General features: G+C 39.3%; 1 protein-coding gene across 1 annotated transcript; it reads left to right on the forward strand.

The window, feature by feature from the left end:
• Nucleotides 1-10339: 10339 nt before the first annotated feature.
• LOC128048326 (nucleosome assembly protein 1-like 1) lies at nucleotides 10340-11869 on the forward strand. Its single transcript, XM_052640703.1, has 2 exons — nucleotides 10340-11538; nucleotides 11776-11869. The coding sequence occupies exons 1-2, from the start codon at nucleotides 10450-10452 to the stop codon at nucleotides 11836-11838; spliced, it is 1152 nt and encodes a 383-aa protein (XP_052496663.1). The 5' UTR covers nucleotides 10340-10449; the 3' UTR covers nucleotides 11839-11869.
• Nucleotides 11870-18071: the final 6202 nt, after the last annotated feature.

Below are 18071 nucleotides of genomic sequence, written 5' to 3' on the forward strand. Positions count from 1 at the left end.
CTTTCCTCCAGGAGTCTTCCCAACCCAGGGATCGAACCCACTTCTTTCCTGTCTCCTGCACTGGCAGGCAGGTTTTTTACCACTAGTGATACCTGGGAAGCCCCATCTTTGCTGTGGAATAGCTCAAGACTCCTCCCAGTCTGGCTCTCTTCTGGAATTGGTTTCCAATGAACAGCTGTTGGCCGCTTGGGGTTTCTATTCTGAGGGCTGTTGGGCAGATTCATTACTTCTCTCTTCCTCGAATGCTTCTACCATGAAGGGCTTGTAGCTGTTCTTGGTTTGTCTCCATTCACATTCTGGATTTATTGTAAATATTTCCTTATGTTTATGATTTCTTCTTGGTTATTTATACCTTTTCATCGCTACAAAATGGCTTTCTCACTTTTATTAGAAGCATTTTTCCATGGTCTCTTTTTCTAATATGAATGTGTCTGTCTCTGCTTTCTTTTCCTTTTTTCTTCTTATTTGGTTATATTTCTATGTCACTTTCTGTTTTCATTCTAGCTTTCTGTATCGTTTGATTTAGATGAACACTTTGTGTAGAACATGTGGTTACATTTTGCTTTAATGTTTATTGAGTGTCTATCTTTTAAAAAAGGAGTTTCAGTTCAGTTCAGTTCAGTTGCTCAGTTGTGTCCGACTCTTTGCGACCCCATGAATCACAGCACGCCAGGCCTCCCTGTCCATCACCAACTCCCGGAGTCCACTCAGACTCACGTCCATCGAGTTGGTGATGCCATCCAGCCATCTCATCCTCTGTCATCCGCTTCTCCTCCTGACCCCAATCCCTCCCAGCATCAGAGTCTTTTCCAATGAGTCAACTCTTTGCATGAGGTGGCCAAAATACTGGAGTTTCAGCTTTAGCATCATTCCTTCCAAAGAAATCCCAGGGCTGATCTCCTTCAGAACGGACTGGTTGGATCTCCTTGCAGTCCAAGGGACTCTCAAGAGTCTTCTCCAACACCACAGTTCAAAAGCATCAATTCTTCAGCACTCAGCCTTCTTCACAGTCCAACTCTCACATCCATGCATGACCACAGGAAAAACAATAGCCTTGACTAGACGGACCTTAGTCGGCAAAGTAACGTTTCTGCTTTTGAATATACTATCTAGGTTGGTCAAAACTTTTCTTCCAAGGAGTAAGCATCTTTTAATTTCATGGCTGCAGTCACCATCTGCAGTGATTTTGGAGCCCCCCACAATAAAGTCTGACACTGTTTCCAGTGTTTCCCCATCTATTTCCCATGAAGTGATGGGACTGGATGCCATGATCTTCGTTTTCTGAATGTTGAGCTTTAAGCCAAGTTTTTCACTCTCCTCTTTCACTTTCATCAAGAGGCTTTTTAGTTCCTCTTCACTTTCTGCCATAAGGGTGGTGTCATCTGCACCTCTGAAGTTATTGATATTTCTCCCGGCAATCTTGATTCCAGCTTGTTTTCTTCCAGCCCAGCGTTTCTCATGATGTACTCTGCATAGAAGTTAAATAAACAGGGTTATTTAAACAATATACAGCCTTGACGTACTCCTTTTCTTATTTGGAACCAGTTCTAACTGTTGCTTCCTGACCTGCATACATATTTCTCAAGAGGCAGGTCAGGTGGTCTGGTATTCCATCTCTTTCAGAATTTTCCACAGTTTATTGTGATCCACACAGTCAAATGCTTTGGCACACCATTCGCATTTACTATGCTCACTGCTGCGTTCGGCCTTAATAATGTTCTTTTTAAAGTCAAAAGTAGAACTATGTTATAAGTTTGCATTATTTCTAGTGAGTTACAAAGGACATTTAATAATAAGGGCTTCCCTGGTGGTAAAAAATTCACCTGCCAATGCAGGAGATGCCTGTTCATCACTGGGTTGGGGAGATCCCCTGGAGAAGGAAATGGCTACCCACTCCAGTATTCTTGCCTGCTAAATCCCATGGACAGAGGAGCCTGGCATGTGGGGTTGCAAGAGAATTAGACACAACTTAGGGACTAAACAATAACAACAACATCTGTGAAACAGACACAGTGATATGTCTCCCTTAAGTTTCCCATAGTGACAAAAATGAAAGATGACATGTAGAAAGTTTTAGTTTTGGGCTTGTGCCATATTAAACATCCAGTAGGACATTAGCTACATAATAATTATTATTTTTGGAAATGTAGCAGCTTAAAAATGTGTATATTGAATAAAGAGATCAGAGTTTAATCTTATTGTGAGCATAACCTTACCTGAGAGAAAAACGTATTTCTAAAATTAAGCTTGGGCAGCAGTGGTTTTTCCATCCATTCCATTTGCACTTAGTACTGTCCTTTGGGCAATGTGCAATATTTACACATTTCAAGAGTACTTTATAGCATTTATTGGTCATATTTCATTAATAATGGTATAGGTTTACCAAAAAAAAAAAAAAAGAAACCCAGAAAACAACAACGAAAAAAACCCTCTGACTTGGGAAAACATGAAGGCAAAGTCATAAAGATGAGCAGGGACCAGCTATAAATCATATAATGGTGACAGTTGGGCAAGAGGGAGCCAGATTGGGGGGAGCAATGGCCTCTATAAAGCAGGCTAACACATTTCCAAATATTGAGTAATCTACCCTTCAATTCTTTCAAATGGCACATAGTGATTTTAATAAGTGACATGTTTATAAATGCTTTAATTACAAAATAAAAATTTCTAGAAAATCCTAATGAGGGGACAAAGCACATAAGGAATTAATAAGATCCTAAATCTACATGAGACAGCCTGATACATAATCATATTGCGACCTTGCCATGTGGCCAAAATGTTACTACAGCCTGGAGAAACAAATGAAACTTTGCTTGGGGACCTTGGCAAAGACTACACAGAGGCAGTGACAACCCGCATTAGGACTGCAAAGCAAAGGTAGGAGCCACAGAGTAGGAAACAAAGGGTTCTGGGGAAAGTATCCTTTACTGAACTTGCGCCACATGTTACCCTTTGATGCTGTGAATATTGTCTTACTTGAAGTGTATAACCACCATCTGGGAGGATATTCTCTATTTTCCAGATCTCGAAACTGATGGTCATAAATAATGAAGGCACAAGTTTATACAGTTAGGTAGAGGCAGCTGTGACCTCTATATCCCGGGCTGCATGACTTGATTTTTTTCCTTTTTTTAAAATTATTTCAAAACACTGCCCTGAAGACATTCCAGGAAAGGATCCTACAGTGGCAGTTCAGTTCAGTCGCTCAGTCGTGTCCGACTCTTTGCGACCCCATGAATTGCAGCACTCCAGGCCTCCCTGTCCATCACCAAATCCTGTAGTCCACCCAAACTCATATCCATTGAGAAGGTGATGCCATCCAACCATCTCATCCTTTGTCGTCCCCTTCTCCCCTGCCCTCAATCTTTCCCAACATGAAAAGTCTTTTCAAATGAGTCAGCTCTTCCCATCAGGTGGCCAAAGTATTGGAGTTTCAGCTTAAACATCAGTCCTTCCAATGAACACCCAGGACTGATCTCCTTCAGAATGGACTGGCTGGATCTCCTTGCAGTCCAAGGGACTCTCAAGAGTCTTCTCCAACACCACAGTTCAAAAGCATCAATTCTTCTGCACTCAGCTTTCTTTATAGTCCAACTCTCACATCCATACATGACTACTGGAAAAACCATAGCCTTGACTAGATGGACCTTAGTCGGCAAAGTAATGTCTCTGTTTTTTAATATGCTGTCTAGGTTGGTCATAACTTTCCTTCCAAGGAGTAAGCATTTTTTAATTTCATGGCTGCAGTCACCACCTGCAGTGATTTTGGAGCCCCCCACAATAAAGTCTGACACTGTTTCCACTGTTTGCCCATCTATTTCCCATGAAGTGATGGGACCGGATGCCATGATCTTCGTTTTCTGAATGTTGAGCTTTAAGCCAACTTTTTCACTCTCCTCTTTGACTTTCATCAAGAGGCTTTTTAGTTCCTTTTCACTTTCTGCCATAAGGGTGGTGTCATCTGCATATCTGAGGTTATTGATATTTCTCCCGGCAATCTTGACTCCAGCTTGTGCTTCTTCCAGCCCAGAGTTTCTCATGATGTACTCTGCATATGTTAAATAAGCAGCGTGACATTATACAGCCTTGATGTACTCCTTTTTTTATTTGGAACCAGTCTGTTGTTCCATGTTCAGTTCTAATTGTTGCTTCCTGACCTGCATACAGGTTTCTCAAGAAGCAGGTCAGGTGGTCTTGTATTCCTATCTCTTTCAGAATTTTCCAGTTTCTTGTAATCCACACAGTCAAAGGCTTTGGCATAGTCAATAAAGCAGAAGTAGATGTTTTTCTGGAACTGTCTTGCTTTTTCGATGATGTAGCAAATGTTGGCAATTTAATCTCTGATTCCTCTGCCTTTTCTAAAACCAGCTTGAACATATCGAAGTTCATGGTTCACGTATTGCTGAAGCCTGGCTTGGAGAATTTTGAGCAATACTTTACTAGCATGTGAGATGAGTGCTGTTGTGTGGTAGTTTGAGCATTCTTTGGCATTGCCTTTCTTCGGGATTGGAATGAAAACTGACCTTTTCCAGTCCTGTGGCCACTGCTGAGTTTTCCAAATCTGCTGACATACAGCAACTGGGGCCCACTCCAGTACTCTTGCCTAGAAAATCCCATGGATGTAGGAGCCTGGTAGGCTGCAGTCCATGGAGTTGCAAAGAGTCGGACACAACTGAGTGACTTCTTTCACTTTTCACTTTCATGCATTGGAGAAGGAAATGGCAACCCACTCCAGTGTTCTTGCCTGGAGAATCCCAGGGATAGGGGAGCCTGGTTGGCTGCCGTCTATGGGGTTGCACAGAGTTGGACATGACTGAAGTGACTTAGCAGCAGCAGCAATTGGGGACAAAATGGTAAATTGGAGAAAAAGCATACTAGTGTCCCCAGTGCATAGTTATGTGAGAGGGAAAAGGTGCTATAAGGAAATGAAGTTAGAAGATTTTCTTGTATTCCATTCTCTTTAGAGCTTATCCTATAATTTCAATGTATGTTCACTCATATGTACTCATTTATGCAACTATCACTCTAATTTCTCAGATCTGCACACACATGTCATCACATTAAACTACAAACCCATGTTTCTAGGTTTATACTCTCTCTCTTTTCATTCACTTTGAGTATAATCTACATCTTTGTGAATAATTGCTACAAATATAGATCCAATATTTAGATAAAAAATGTAGAGATTTTGTTTCCCCAAGCCTCAGACTCCGTCTTATTATCTTGAACTTAAGAAAGAACATAAGTGAATCAATTGTAACTGACCTGTAGCTATTCATGTCTTTTAAGAGATTACTTTTTAAAAAATATGATTTAGACTTTTGTTGAAAGCACTCTGGCCAAAAGAAATGAAAGGCCAAACTTTCTAGTTCAAAATTCACCAGCCTATTAGTTTTCAGTGGTGTTTCATTTCATATAAAATGGTCTGGCCAGTTCTAGTCTTATTCTAAGCTGGTCACCAGAAATCCCATGATATTGTTTTTGAAAGAGTTAGATGTGTTAAGCCTAGAGTTTTGACCAAATTCCAGTGTAGGTCACTGGGCCTCTTAAATCCTCTGTGGCTTTTGATAGTATGCTTTGTTTTATTTGTCCTTTCTTTGGATTGTTGGGAAGCTACAAATGAAGTATCAAGTCACTCTAGTAAAAATGGCCATCATCAAAAAGTCTACAAATAATAAATGCTGGAGAAAGTGCAAGAAAAAGGAAGCCTGTTACACTGTTGGTGGGAATACAATTAGGTGCAACCACTATGGAGAATGGTATGGAGGTTCTCTAAAAACGCTGAAAATAGAGCTACCATATGATCCCACAATCTTAGGTACACATCCAAAATAAATCATAATTCAAAAAAGGGAATGCACTCCAATATTCATTTACGATAGCCAAGACATGGAAGTAATCTAAATATCTATCCATAGACAGATGGATAAAGGAGACGTGATACACACACACACACAGACACACACAGACACACACACACACACACATATATATGAATATTACTTAGCCATAAAAAAGAATAAAACAATGTCATTTGAGGCAACATGGGTAGACATAGAGATTATCATACTAAGTGAAGTAAGCCAGAGAAAGGCAAATATGTTGAGTTTTAAAAAAATATACAAATGAACCTATTCACAAAACAGAAATAGAGTCCCAGATATAGAAAGCAAAATTATGGTTAGCAAAGGGGAAAGGTAGTGGGGAGAGATACCTTAAGAGATTTGTGTTAACATATATGTGTGTGCATGGTAAGTCACTTCAGTTGTGTCTGGCTCTTTGTGACCCTATGGACTGTAGTCTGCCAGGCTCCTCTGTCCATGGGATTCTTCAGGCAAGAATACTAGAGTGGGTTGCCATGCCCTCCTGCAGGGGATCTTCCCGACCCAGGGACTGAACCCATGTTTCTTATGTTTCCTGCATTGGCAGCAGGGTTCTTTACCCTTAGCCCCATGTGGGAAGCCCCAACATATACATACTGTGCTGTGCTTAGTTGTGACCCCATGGATTAGCCCACTAGACTCCTCTGTTCTGGGGATTCTCCAGACAAGAATACTGGACTGGGTTGCCATGCCCTCCTCCAGGAGAACTTCCCAACCCATGGATCAGATAACCAGCAAGAACTTACTGTATAGCACAGGGAACTATACTTAATATTTTATAATAACCTATAAGGGAAAAGAATCTGAGAAAGAATATATATGTATATATAACTGAATCACTATGCTGTACACCTGAAACTGGGCTTCCCAGATGTCTCAGTGGTAAAGAATCTGCCTGCCAATGAAAGAGGTGCTGGTTTGATCCCTGTGTCTGGAAGATCCCCTGGAGAAGGAAATAGCAATCCACTTCAGTATTCTTGCCTGGGAAATTCCATGGACAGAGGAGCCTGGTGGGCTACAGTCCATGGGGTTGTGAAAGAGTCAGACACAACTTAGTGATTAAAGGCCATCATCACCTGAAACTAGCAGGACATTGTCAATCAACTGTACTTCAATTAAAAAATAGTCAGTTTAACACATATGCCTGCACATGGTGCTAAGATCCAAGTCAGTAGGTTAATAGGCTTGGGAGATTCCTGCAAAATTCTTGTATGGTAATAATTGGAGAGTTGCTGGGCACCTTTATATTCTGGTCATCTACTGTTATGTTACTAACACCACAATACTTAGTAACTTAAAACAGTGACAACATTTATTTTACTTAAGTTTCTGCAATTTAGGTGGAGATGGTGGAGACAAATGTTTTTGTTCCATTTGTCATTAACTGGACCAGCCCAAAGGCTGGGGACTAGAATCATGGGACAGCTTGCTCATTTGCATGTCTGACAGATGATGCTGGCTGTCAGCTGGGGCCTCTGCTGGGGTTATGGTCAGAATACCTATATATGACCTTTTCATTTGGCCACTTGGCTTCTGCTAGCTCAGTGGTTTGGTCGCTAGAGTAAGTACCTCAAGAAAGAGTCAAGTCGAGTTTGAATCATCTTTGTCTAATTTATCCTTGGAAATTATGTAAATGCCACTTCAGCAATGTTCTGTTCATTTGCAATGAGTCACTGTGTCCAATCCGTATTCAAGGGGAGCGGAATTAGATGCTATTTTTTGAAAGGAGACAAGTCAAAAAATGGGTGGACATATTTTACAACAGTGACTTATCTTCTTGTCTCCATTAAAAATGAGGAAATGGAACATCAGAAAGTGCCAGACTGAGATGACATCCTAGCCTATCTGACCCTGACTTTAATGTTTTTCTCCACACTAACTATACTAATGAATTTTTAAAGTGTACTTTTTATAATGCAGAAACTGTACTGTTTTATCTACATCAGATACAATGGTCCATGGGTCAAAGGTAACATGTTGTTTTTTTGTTTTTTGTTTTTTTAATTTGATTTTTAAAAATTTATTTTTAGTCGGAGGGATAGCTGCTTTACAATGCTGTGTTGATTTCTGCTATACAACAACGCGAGTCAGCTCTAAGTATGCATATATCTCCTCCCTCTGGAGGCTCCCCCACCCCACCCCAACCCTCTAGGTCATCACAGAGCACTGAGCTGAGCTCCTTGTGCTGTGTGTCATCTATTTTTACAAGTAAAACAAGTAAAGATGTGTGTGCTGTCTACGGCGACTTTTGCTCAACAATGGGAACTGGATAGTTGTGATAAAGACCTTGTGGGATGCAAATACTACATTATTTACCATCTGACCCTCTATAGAAAGTATTTACCCAACTCATATTTCAGACGCCCAATTTTTGTACAAGTCGTTTCTCAGCTTGAGGAGATAGGCCACTAGCTTAATGCTAAAACTGAACAATTATGCCTTAGGCTGGTGGAACCCTAAAGCTTCTGACCGTTTGTCTCAGGGCCACAATGTCTGGAAGGCTGGACTATGTGTTCAAAGCTGTGCACAATGGCAAAGAAGTCTATGAAAATTATCCTTGTTTTGTCCATCAGGGTTTGACCCTCAGGGATCTGCTAAAGAGATTTGACCTTAGGCAGTTTGAGGAGCTGGTTCCCAGCACTTCTGTATTGGTGCTGCATTCCTTCTGTATTGGTGCTGCAGCCTGAACTCATTCAAAACAGGCATTCAGGAAGGGAAGCATGGATAAGCTGGGACCTCTGAGGCTGAGATAGACCCTCTGAGGTCAAGCTGGAGCCTAGGAGATGAGTGGACACACAAAGATGGACTGGAACCCTCATCTATCTCTTAATGCCTCAAAGTGTTTTACTTTGATAAGGTGGGGAGGGGTTGTCTTGTAGAAGAATCTGGTGATTTGTGATTCACCTGGCCCAGGAGTCAAAGATGCAACTCTGGAGAGGTGTCTACAGTAGGGCAAGGAGATTATGTAGGCTCCAATGCTGAATGCTGCCACCGTTGCTTAGATACTAGATTGATTGTGGGTATGTAGCTACAGCGTCTCATGTCCAGTTCAACCACAAGAAATTCTGGTCGCTGCTTCACTTCTGTCTCTTAAATTTCATGCAAGATGCCTCTTGTCATCCACCCTCAAAAGAATTATGTGGGGAAGAAAGTCTGGAATATGGTGATCCATTCCACTTGACACAATACACATCTACCACATCACAAAAATATAATTTCAAAAAGTGTAGTCCAGGGCTCTTTGGAAGAATGTTTCATCTTAGAGTCTACATATCTTTACCAAACTGACCCTCACTTTCTGTGTTCCATGCTTAGGATGACACCACATTCACACAGTTGTCCAAGCCAGATACCTGGTAAGCTTTGTAGATTTCCCCCTCGCTTCCAGTAAATTTAGCTCTAGTGCCCATTCTACCCTGTAAATGTGTATCTAAATCTTTTCCTTTTTTGCACTGCCATTACTTTAATCTAGCCATCAGCACTCACCATGAAATTATTGCAATGACATGATGGGAGAAGGCCTCCCAGTTGCTAATCTTATACTCCTTTAATTATTTTCCTTACTGCTATATGAATATGATGTCTAAAACACAATGACCTTCTGCTAAGTTGAGAGTCATTTGATGTCTCCTCCTATTATTAAGGATGAAATCTCAACTCACCGTGGCATACAAGATCATTCATAATCTGAACAAACTCCTCTTTCACTGTTTTCTCACATTAAAATGATTTATAACACATTTATAAGGCAAACAGCATTCTGCATTATTTCACATCTCCATAACTTAGTTATGCCATTTCTTCTGTCTTCTCCCCATTTCTTGCACAATGTCAGTTATTCCTTCTCCAGGATAACTTATGTTCATTCTTAGAGTTTGCTCAAATTTTAATCTTCTACAGGTTCCTCTTCTAAATCTCCCCTTGCCAACTCCAATTTGAGCAGCGCTGTTCCTCCATACTCTTATCAATCCCAGCAGCCTAGTCTGTGTATGGCATAGATTTATCACATGTTGTAATTTACTCTGGGTTTATTAATGCTAGTAATAGTTATTAAGGTATTTGAAGGTTGTTGAATATAAACTATATACCATACAGTGCTCAGAACTTTACTGTGTCACTTGTCTTAGAAAAAACCCATGAAGTGGGCATTATTACTGTCCCTATTTTATTTTTTTTATAGCCTATTAACAAGGTTGTAATAGTTTCAGATGAACAGCGTGGCTGACTCCTTTTGCTGTTCACCTGAAGCTACTGCAACCTTTTTTATATATATGTGTGTGTGTGTGTGTGTATCCATTCTCCCCCAAACTTCCTTCCCATCCAGATTGTCACATGCCATTGAACAGAGTTCCTTGTGCTATACAGTAGAACCTTATTCATTATCCATTTAAAATATAGCAGTGTGTACATACCATCCTTATTTTAAATATGGAAATTTCGCTTTTTTAGCGCCATCTGCTCGCGGCGCAGCCTGCTGCTCCTCCCGCCGCTGCCCTGAGTCACTGCCTGCGCAACTCGGGCCGCTCGGCTCGCCGCGCTCGCCACCGATACTTGGCATTTGTACAACATGGCAGACATTGACAACAAAGAACAGTCTGAACTTGATCAAGATTTGGATGATGTTGAAGAAGTAGAAGAAGAAAAAACTGGTGAAGAAACAAAAATCAAAGCGCGTCAGCTGACTGTTCAGATGATGCAAAATCCTCAGATTCTTGCAGCCCTTCAAGAAAGACTTGATGGTCTGGTAGAAACACCAACAGGATACATTGAAAGCTTGCCTAGGGTAGTTAAAAGACGAGTGAATGCTCTCAAAAACCTTCAAGTTAAATGTGCACAGATAGAAGCCGAATTCTATGAGGAAGTTCATGATCTTGAAAGAAAGTATGCTGTTCTTTATCAGCCTCTGTCTGATAAGCGATTTGAGATCATTAATGCCATTTATGAACCTACAGAAGAAGAATGTGAATGGAAACCAGATGAGGAAGATGAAATTTCGGAGGAGCTAAAAGAAAAGGCCAAGATTGAAGATGAGAAAAAGGATGAAGAGAAAGAAGATCCCAAGGGAATTCCTGAGTTTTGGCTGACCGTTTTTAAGAATGTTGACTTGCTCAGTGATATGGTTCAGGAACATGATGAGCCTATTCTGAAGCACTTGAAAGATATTAAAGTGAAGTTCTCAGATGCTGGTCAACCTATGAGTTTTGTCTTAGAATTTCACTTTGAACCCAATGAATATTTCACAAATGAAGTGTTGACAAAGACATATAGGATGAGATCAGAACCAGATGATTCTGATCCCTTTTCTTTTGATGGACCAGAAATTATAGGTTGTACAGGGTGCCAGATAGATTGGAAAAAAGGGAAGGATGTCACTTTGAAAATGATTAAGAAGAAGCAGAAACACAAGGGACGTGGGACAGTTCGTACTGTGACCAAAACAATTTCTAATGACTCTTTCTTTAATTTTTTTGCCCCTCCTGAAGTTCCTGAGAGTGGAGATCTGGATGATGATTCTGAAGCTATCCTCGCTGCAGACTTTGAAATTGGTCACTTTTTACATGAGTGTATAATCCCAAGATCAGTGTTATACTTTACTGGAGAAGCTATTGAAGATGATGATGATGATTATGATGAAGAAGGTGAAGAAGCAGATGAGGTAATGTTTACCAAATGAGCAAATAATTCTCTGTTTAACACATTGAGAAGCAAATTGAGTGACTCATGTATTCCATTGGTATATTCATTATTCCATGATATGGGATAAAAATGGTTTTTTTTGGAAAAATGTGGTTTTAGAATTCTACATCCAAGCAATGTATGTATGAGGTTTCAATAAATAAACTGCAAAACTCAGAATACTTTTTTTATTTCAAATAATTCTGTTCTGCTGCAGGGTTATCAGCTCTTTGAAGAAGTCAAAAGCTGCAGTAAACTTTTTCAACGTTGGCTGCAGTAAATCTTTTCAATAAAACCTGTCTGGATGTCTCAAGTTGTGTTGGGGAATTTTTCATATTAGAAGCTTTCAAATTAAATTGCATTGTCACCAAACTCTGTAATCATGAAAAATCTGTTGACTTATAGAGTAACTTGTATTAAATTCTCCCTACATTAAAAAAAAAAATAAATATGGAAATTTCCTCAGAAGTTAGTTTACTCCCAATTATATGCCTAAGAATAGAGGTTCAAACTTAATCTCATTCATCTCTATGCCATTGGTGCCTTGGACAGAATCTGGTTAATAAGAGATATTCATCAAGTGCTTTATGAATGAACAAGTCAATGAACACTAATTTCAGTCTTTTAATATAGCCTTTCTTAGGTTTTAACATCCTAAATCAGAAAATGGCCTTCAAGCTGGTAATATTAGTCTTTAAGAAAACCTGGTGGGCTAGACATTGTTTACTTAAATTTTCTGAGCCCTTCTCCCCCCCAAATAAAGCAACCACTGCCTTTGAGTTAAAAAAAAAAAAAAAAAAAAAAAACCTGGTGGGAGATGGGCTAGACATTGTTTGCTTAATAAATTTTCTGAGCCCTTCTCCCCCACAAATAAAGCAACCACTGCCTTTGAGTTAAAAAAAAAAAAAAAAAGAAAACCTGGTGGGAGATAGAGTTTTGAGCAGGCAGGCCGTTCAATCCATCTTAGATGTAAACCAAAGGCTGCATGCGCTCTAGGACCACATGAAGAGCCACGAGTACAGGAACCAAGGGTTTTGTTTTTATAATATCCTAAACACTAATGTTTACCGTCAGTACTAGGTGAATCACAATGTCTTTACTTAGCCAAAGATCCAAATCATAACCACACTTGCAGGTGAACGGATAATAAAATAACTCACATTTTGGATACTGCAAAAATGTAGACTGTTTAAAAAATCTTAAGAGCACAAAATAAAAATTAAAAAAAAAGAAAATAGAAAAAATAAAACTTACAATTTTAAACATATTATTAGGAAAATATAATGAAAGAAAGAAAAGAAAATCAGTTTTCATATGTTAGAAAGGCTGCAATCAAAAAGAATCTGTGCTGTGGTCATTGATTATTCTTTCCTGCTTCCTAACCCTGAAACCTTCTTTCTATGGTTTGAAAAATTCCCTTCTGAGGAACTCATGAGGTTTTTGGGGAGGCAGATGCTACTTCCTACTAGAAAAGTTGAACTTCAGATACTAAATTTTCTAGCCTCCCATGCACTACGACCTAGACTCCTTGATGTGTGGCAAGAAGCAGAGATGGTATGGCATTCTTAGAAGGGAACTGGTAGTTTCTGCAAGTTCAAGTGTCTTGCTACAAAATTAGCAGTATTGTCAACTGTTTTGTTTCACAGTCTTTGAAATGACCTAAAATTTCTTTTCAAATCAATTTGATGTCATGATTAGACTGTTGTTCAGGCTGCTTATCCCTTAACCTGGTTCTCTAACCTCTCCAATGATCTTGTGAGCTATCTATTATCTTTAAATCAGAGACTATCTTTCTTTTGTCATGCCTGAGTCACTCAGAGTGACTCCGTTACTTATATCTCCACAAAAAGACAACTTTAGATACACAACAGCTACCTTATTTATACATATGAGAGGATAGCCAAAGGAATTTAACCCTTAGATTAAATATCTCTGAGTTTAGTATCAGTCAACTCAGAATTAAAATTAAGGAGGTGCTCAGTTAACCAGCCTTGGCATTGCCTGTGTTTGAGCACCTGGACTGACATATTTGATAAAATTCTGAACTGGCAAGGATGTGAGCAAATGGCCATTTTCAGCAACACTGATGTGAATGTGAATTGGTACAACAGTTTGGGAAGCAATTTGACACTTGCTATAAAAATCTTAAAAATACATATATTCTTTGACCCAGGATTGTCAGTTTTTAAAATCTGCTCTGCAGACAAGCACTGGCATATATATGAACATACAGAAGAATATTGTAGCATTTATAGTGATAAAATCTTGGAAGGAGCCTAAAAGTCCAGCTGCTGCTGCTGCTGAGTCACTTCAGTCGTGTCCAACTCTGTGGGACTCCGTAGACAGTGGCCCACCAGGCTCCACTGTCCCTGGGATTCTCCAGGCAAGAACACTGGAGTGGGTCGCCATTTCCTTCTCCAGTGCATGAAAGTGAAAAGTGAAAATGAAGTCGCTCAGTCGTGTCCGACTCTTAGCGACCCCATGGACTGCAGCCTACCAGGCTCCTCCGTCTGTGGGATTTTCCAGGCAAGAGTACTGGAGTGGGGTGCCATTGCCTTTTCTGAAATGTCCAACCATAGGGTATAATTGTATATTCTATCTATATCCATATATATCCATATATCTGCATGTTTATCTGTGTATCATTACATTGCTATAAAAATACCTGAAAGAATGGGCAATCTAAATACTAGCATCCTATTTTTTAAAATAAAATATAGGAAGAGCAACTGCTCTGTGCTTTTTGGGGGATATATTTGCATGAATGTAGATAAACATGTGAAAGACTCTACACTGTTGAGATGGGTTACTTCAGTGGATAGAGGTGTAATCAGGAAGATGGAATAGATAGCATTAAGTTTTTTCTTTATATGAGTTGGTATTATTTGGCTTATTTATGCATTATTTTTTAAGTTAAAAAGATTCAGAGTGGAAATACTTTCTCCAAACACTGTCATCATTTGATGCTGATGAGTAAGTTTTGGGAGACAGTATACTGCAGTGGTTATGAACGCAGAACTGGAGTCATTTCTGAGCTTAAATCCTGACCTTTTGTTTACTAGCTGTAAGAGTGGGAGCAGAATACTTTCTCATTAAGGGCTGGTTTCCTCCATTATAAAATGGGAATAGCGATGTGTGTTAGTCCCTCGCTTTCTACTGCATGTTGTGGGTCAGCTACTCATTCCTTTCAACAATTTTTCAGTGGTGAGATGGACCATAGAGGTCAAGAATTTTAGCTAATTGGTTACTATAGCAACCTTTTTAATGGGAGGCTCAGTTTCTGATTCTATGGACATTGTTGGCCAGACTACAGACTCCTCTAAGAAGGTCAGCAAGTCTCTTCTCTTAGTTGGTCTTGGAATAAATGCAGGGTAGTAAGCAAATGAAGATACTTGAAGTCTGAGCTGAGAAGAAGCTCCAAAGATTGTCATACCTTGAGCTAGCAATATTTTTTTATTTGCTACATATCTTTGAAGAACAGAGAAATATCCTTCCTGCCTCTGTCTGTATCTTCTTTCAGAGATTTGACTTAATTTATAGGTACTAACTTCATGAGCAGATTTTTAACCCACCCTACCCATGTCTGAACTATTTACCCAATAATGTGTGTATTAGTTTGCTAAGGCTGCCATAACATATTATACCAAGTACTAGGTAGCTTAAAGAACAGAGATTCATTGCTTCACAGTTCTGGAGGCTAGAAGTACAAGCTCAAGGTGCCATCAGGGTTGCTTCTCTCGGAGGGCTCTGAGGAAGAATATGTTCTGTGCCTTGCTCCTAGCTTCCTGGTCTTTATTGGCAATCTTTGGTGTTTCTTGGCTTATAGACACATCACCCAATCTCTGCATTCCTGTTCTGCACCATGTTCACATGGTGTTCTCTCTGTGTGCATGTCTGTATTTCCCTTCTCATAAGGACATCACTTGTATTGTATTAGAAAGCTTCCTTACTCCAGGATGACCTTAGCTTAACCCCTCCAAAGCCTAACACCTCCAAACAAGGTTACATTCTGGGGCACTGGGGGCTAGGATTCAGACATGTTGATTCTTGGGGGACACAATTCAACCTAAAATAGTGTTTTATTTTTCCACTGACACTTTTATATACAATAGTGGAAAGGAGTGCACAACAGAAAGATTAAAAATCATCTTGAAAATGATTGTAAGCAAAATATTCACTTAGAAAATGAACAATCAAAAATGATATTTCTGTTGGAAATTTTAACCACTATCTCCACCACTAGTCTTTTCCATTTACTATCACTGCGTCAATGTTATTTCAAAACTAGTCAACTGGACCACAATATAAATCCAAGTTCTCATTTTCCTTCACTTAACTTTTGTTTCCCTTTTTAATCATTAGTCATCATTGTTGATGACAAAAGTTGCTAGCATGCAAAGTTCAATTAGTCTAACAAAATGGATGAGTTATGAACTGATTTGTGCTTAATTTTCTAGCTGCTGTTTTCTATGCACTCAGTTCAGTCAAGGACCTTACATAAATAACAGGAAATAACAATTAGTTAATCATTGAAATTCAGCTTATAGTTCTGCTGAGAAGTGAACATATGTTGACTTAATGGACAGCAAGTCTGGCAACTCGAGGCTTATGGTTTCTAACCTTTTCTACTCTAAAAAGTAGCCTTCATCTCACATCAGTAACTTATGTTACCACACCCTGGAAATTCTGACTAAGTGGAACTGGGTCTTTTATGAGATTAAAGCTGGAATTTTCCTGTTTTAACACATAGGTCCTTTATCTTTCCAGTTTTCTCACTCCCTTCTTGCTTGTCTTTCAACTCTTACCATGATTGTCAATTTCTTGGACCTGCCATGTTTTCCAGATCTAACTTTTTTTTTTTTCAGTTTCATTTTTCTTTCCTACCATTCATGGAATTTATGATAAATCTGTCACCATGTCTTGACAATATCCAACCCTGGCTTCTTAGTAGAACTAGAGAAAAATCTATAAAAGGTCAGTAGAAGGCAAACATAACTTAAATTCTAGATTTCATAGTCATTGTTCAACAAATGCTTTACTGACATTATAAATGTGTGCTGTGGTGATTTGTAACACCTGTTCACAACATTTTTCATGTCGAACTACTTGTAGCCATGGTCTATAATGGATACCTCTGGGACCTTAATTGAAGCTGAGAACTAAGTAAAATGTTCAGTCTGCCCAGAGTCACTGCCTTGGATAAAATCCATTCAGTAGTTGGATGAGAGTCTATTCAAGCCTGAGCCTTGGTTGGGTTTCTTATTTCAATAAGGGGATGTCAGTCTTCCGACGGGCCCATCAGTGTATAACAATTTGCTAGCTATTGCATACATGCTTTCATACCATATGACCTTCCAGTTCTAGCCAGAGAAAATAATGTGAAATTCCCTGCTATGCAATTTTTATCGAAAAAGGGTTTGGGGTAATAATATCCATGTAGAATTGACTAAAGAATTTGTAATCCACATACTTCCAGAAATATTTTAAATTCCATCCCAAGATGATACTGAATTAAGATACATTAGTCTTTGGGCTCATATAATTATTTTTATGGAAAACAGGTATTGGAAATATGCCATTAGTGTTATTTAGGGAAGTGAACTGGGAGACTGCTTTCTGCTGCTGCTGCTGCTAAGTCGCTTCAGTCGTGTCCGACTCTGTGTGACCCCATAGACAGCAGCCCAACAGGCTCCTCTGTCCCTGAGATTCTCTAGGCAAGAGTACTGGAGTGGGGTGCCATTGCCTTCTCACAAAGTGCCATTTTCATGATGACCCATAGGAGAAATTTCTCTTCAGTTTCTCTATTAGAAAAAAAAATTTTTTTCTCTAAGGGAATGTCTATTTCATTCCCTGCTTGCTAGGTAGAAAACTTAGAACTTAATTGTAGACCAGTTATATAAATAAGATTTCCCATTATTCAGTTTGGGGTACAACTTTAGCCTTGACCATTTACGACAGTTAATTGTATGGGTCAACTTTCCAGGACCACAGAGTCCAGATCCACAGTCAAACAGTATTCTGAGTGGTTCTGTGAGGGTGTGTTTTTGGACAAGATTAATATATAAGTTGGTGAACTTTGAATACAGCAGATTGCACTCCATGACGTAGGTAGGCCTCATTCCATCAGTTGAAAGCCTGATTAGAATGACAGAATCAACCAGCAGATGGCTTTTCGGCTTGAACTGCAACACTGGTTCTTCTTAGCTCTCCAGTCTGCTGGCCCACTGTGAAGAATTTGGACTTGCCAGTTTCTATAATCTTGTGAACTAATTTCTTAAAATAAATCTCTTTATACTTATTTTATTCCTTCTATCCCTCTTGGGCTTAATTTCCTTACTCTATTCTTACTCTGTCTTTTATACTACATATTTTTAAGGCTATTACAAGTCTTTAAAAAAACTAAACATATAACTCAGCAAGTAAATACACAGAATTGATGACTTCTAAAAACTATTCATAAAACACATGTTTGTAGTCCCTTTTAAAACAAGACCATTCTTTTGGCCTTGAGGC

This window comes from Budorcas taxicolor, chromosome 1 (assembly GCF_023091745.1).
Source record: "Budorcas taxicolor isolate Tak-1 chromosome 1, Takin1.1, whole genome shotgun sequence".
Taxonomy (NCBI): domain Eukaryota; kingdom Metazoa; phylum Chordata; class Mammalia; order Artiodactyla; family Bovidae; genus Budorcas; species Budorcas taxicolor.

What these genes read in the sequence shown, in the direction of transcription:
- LOC128048326 (XM_052640703.1), top strand. Translation starts at nt 10,450, where the DNA reads ATGGCAGACATTGACAACAAAGAACAGTCTGAACTTGATCAAGATTTG. An exon ending in AAGGTGAAGAAGCAGATGAG is followed by an intron (nt 11,539 to 11,775) that starts GTAATGTTTACC and finishes GTTCTGCTGCAG; the next exon opens with GGTTATCAGCTCTTTGAAGA.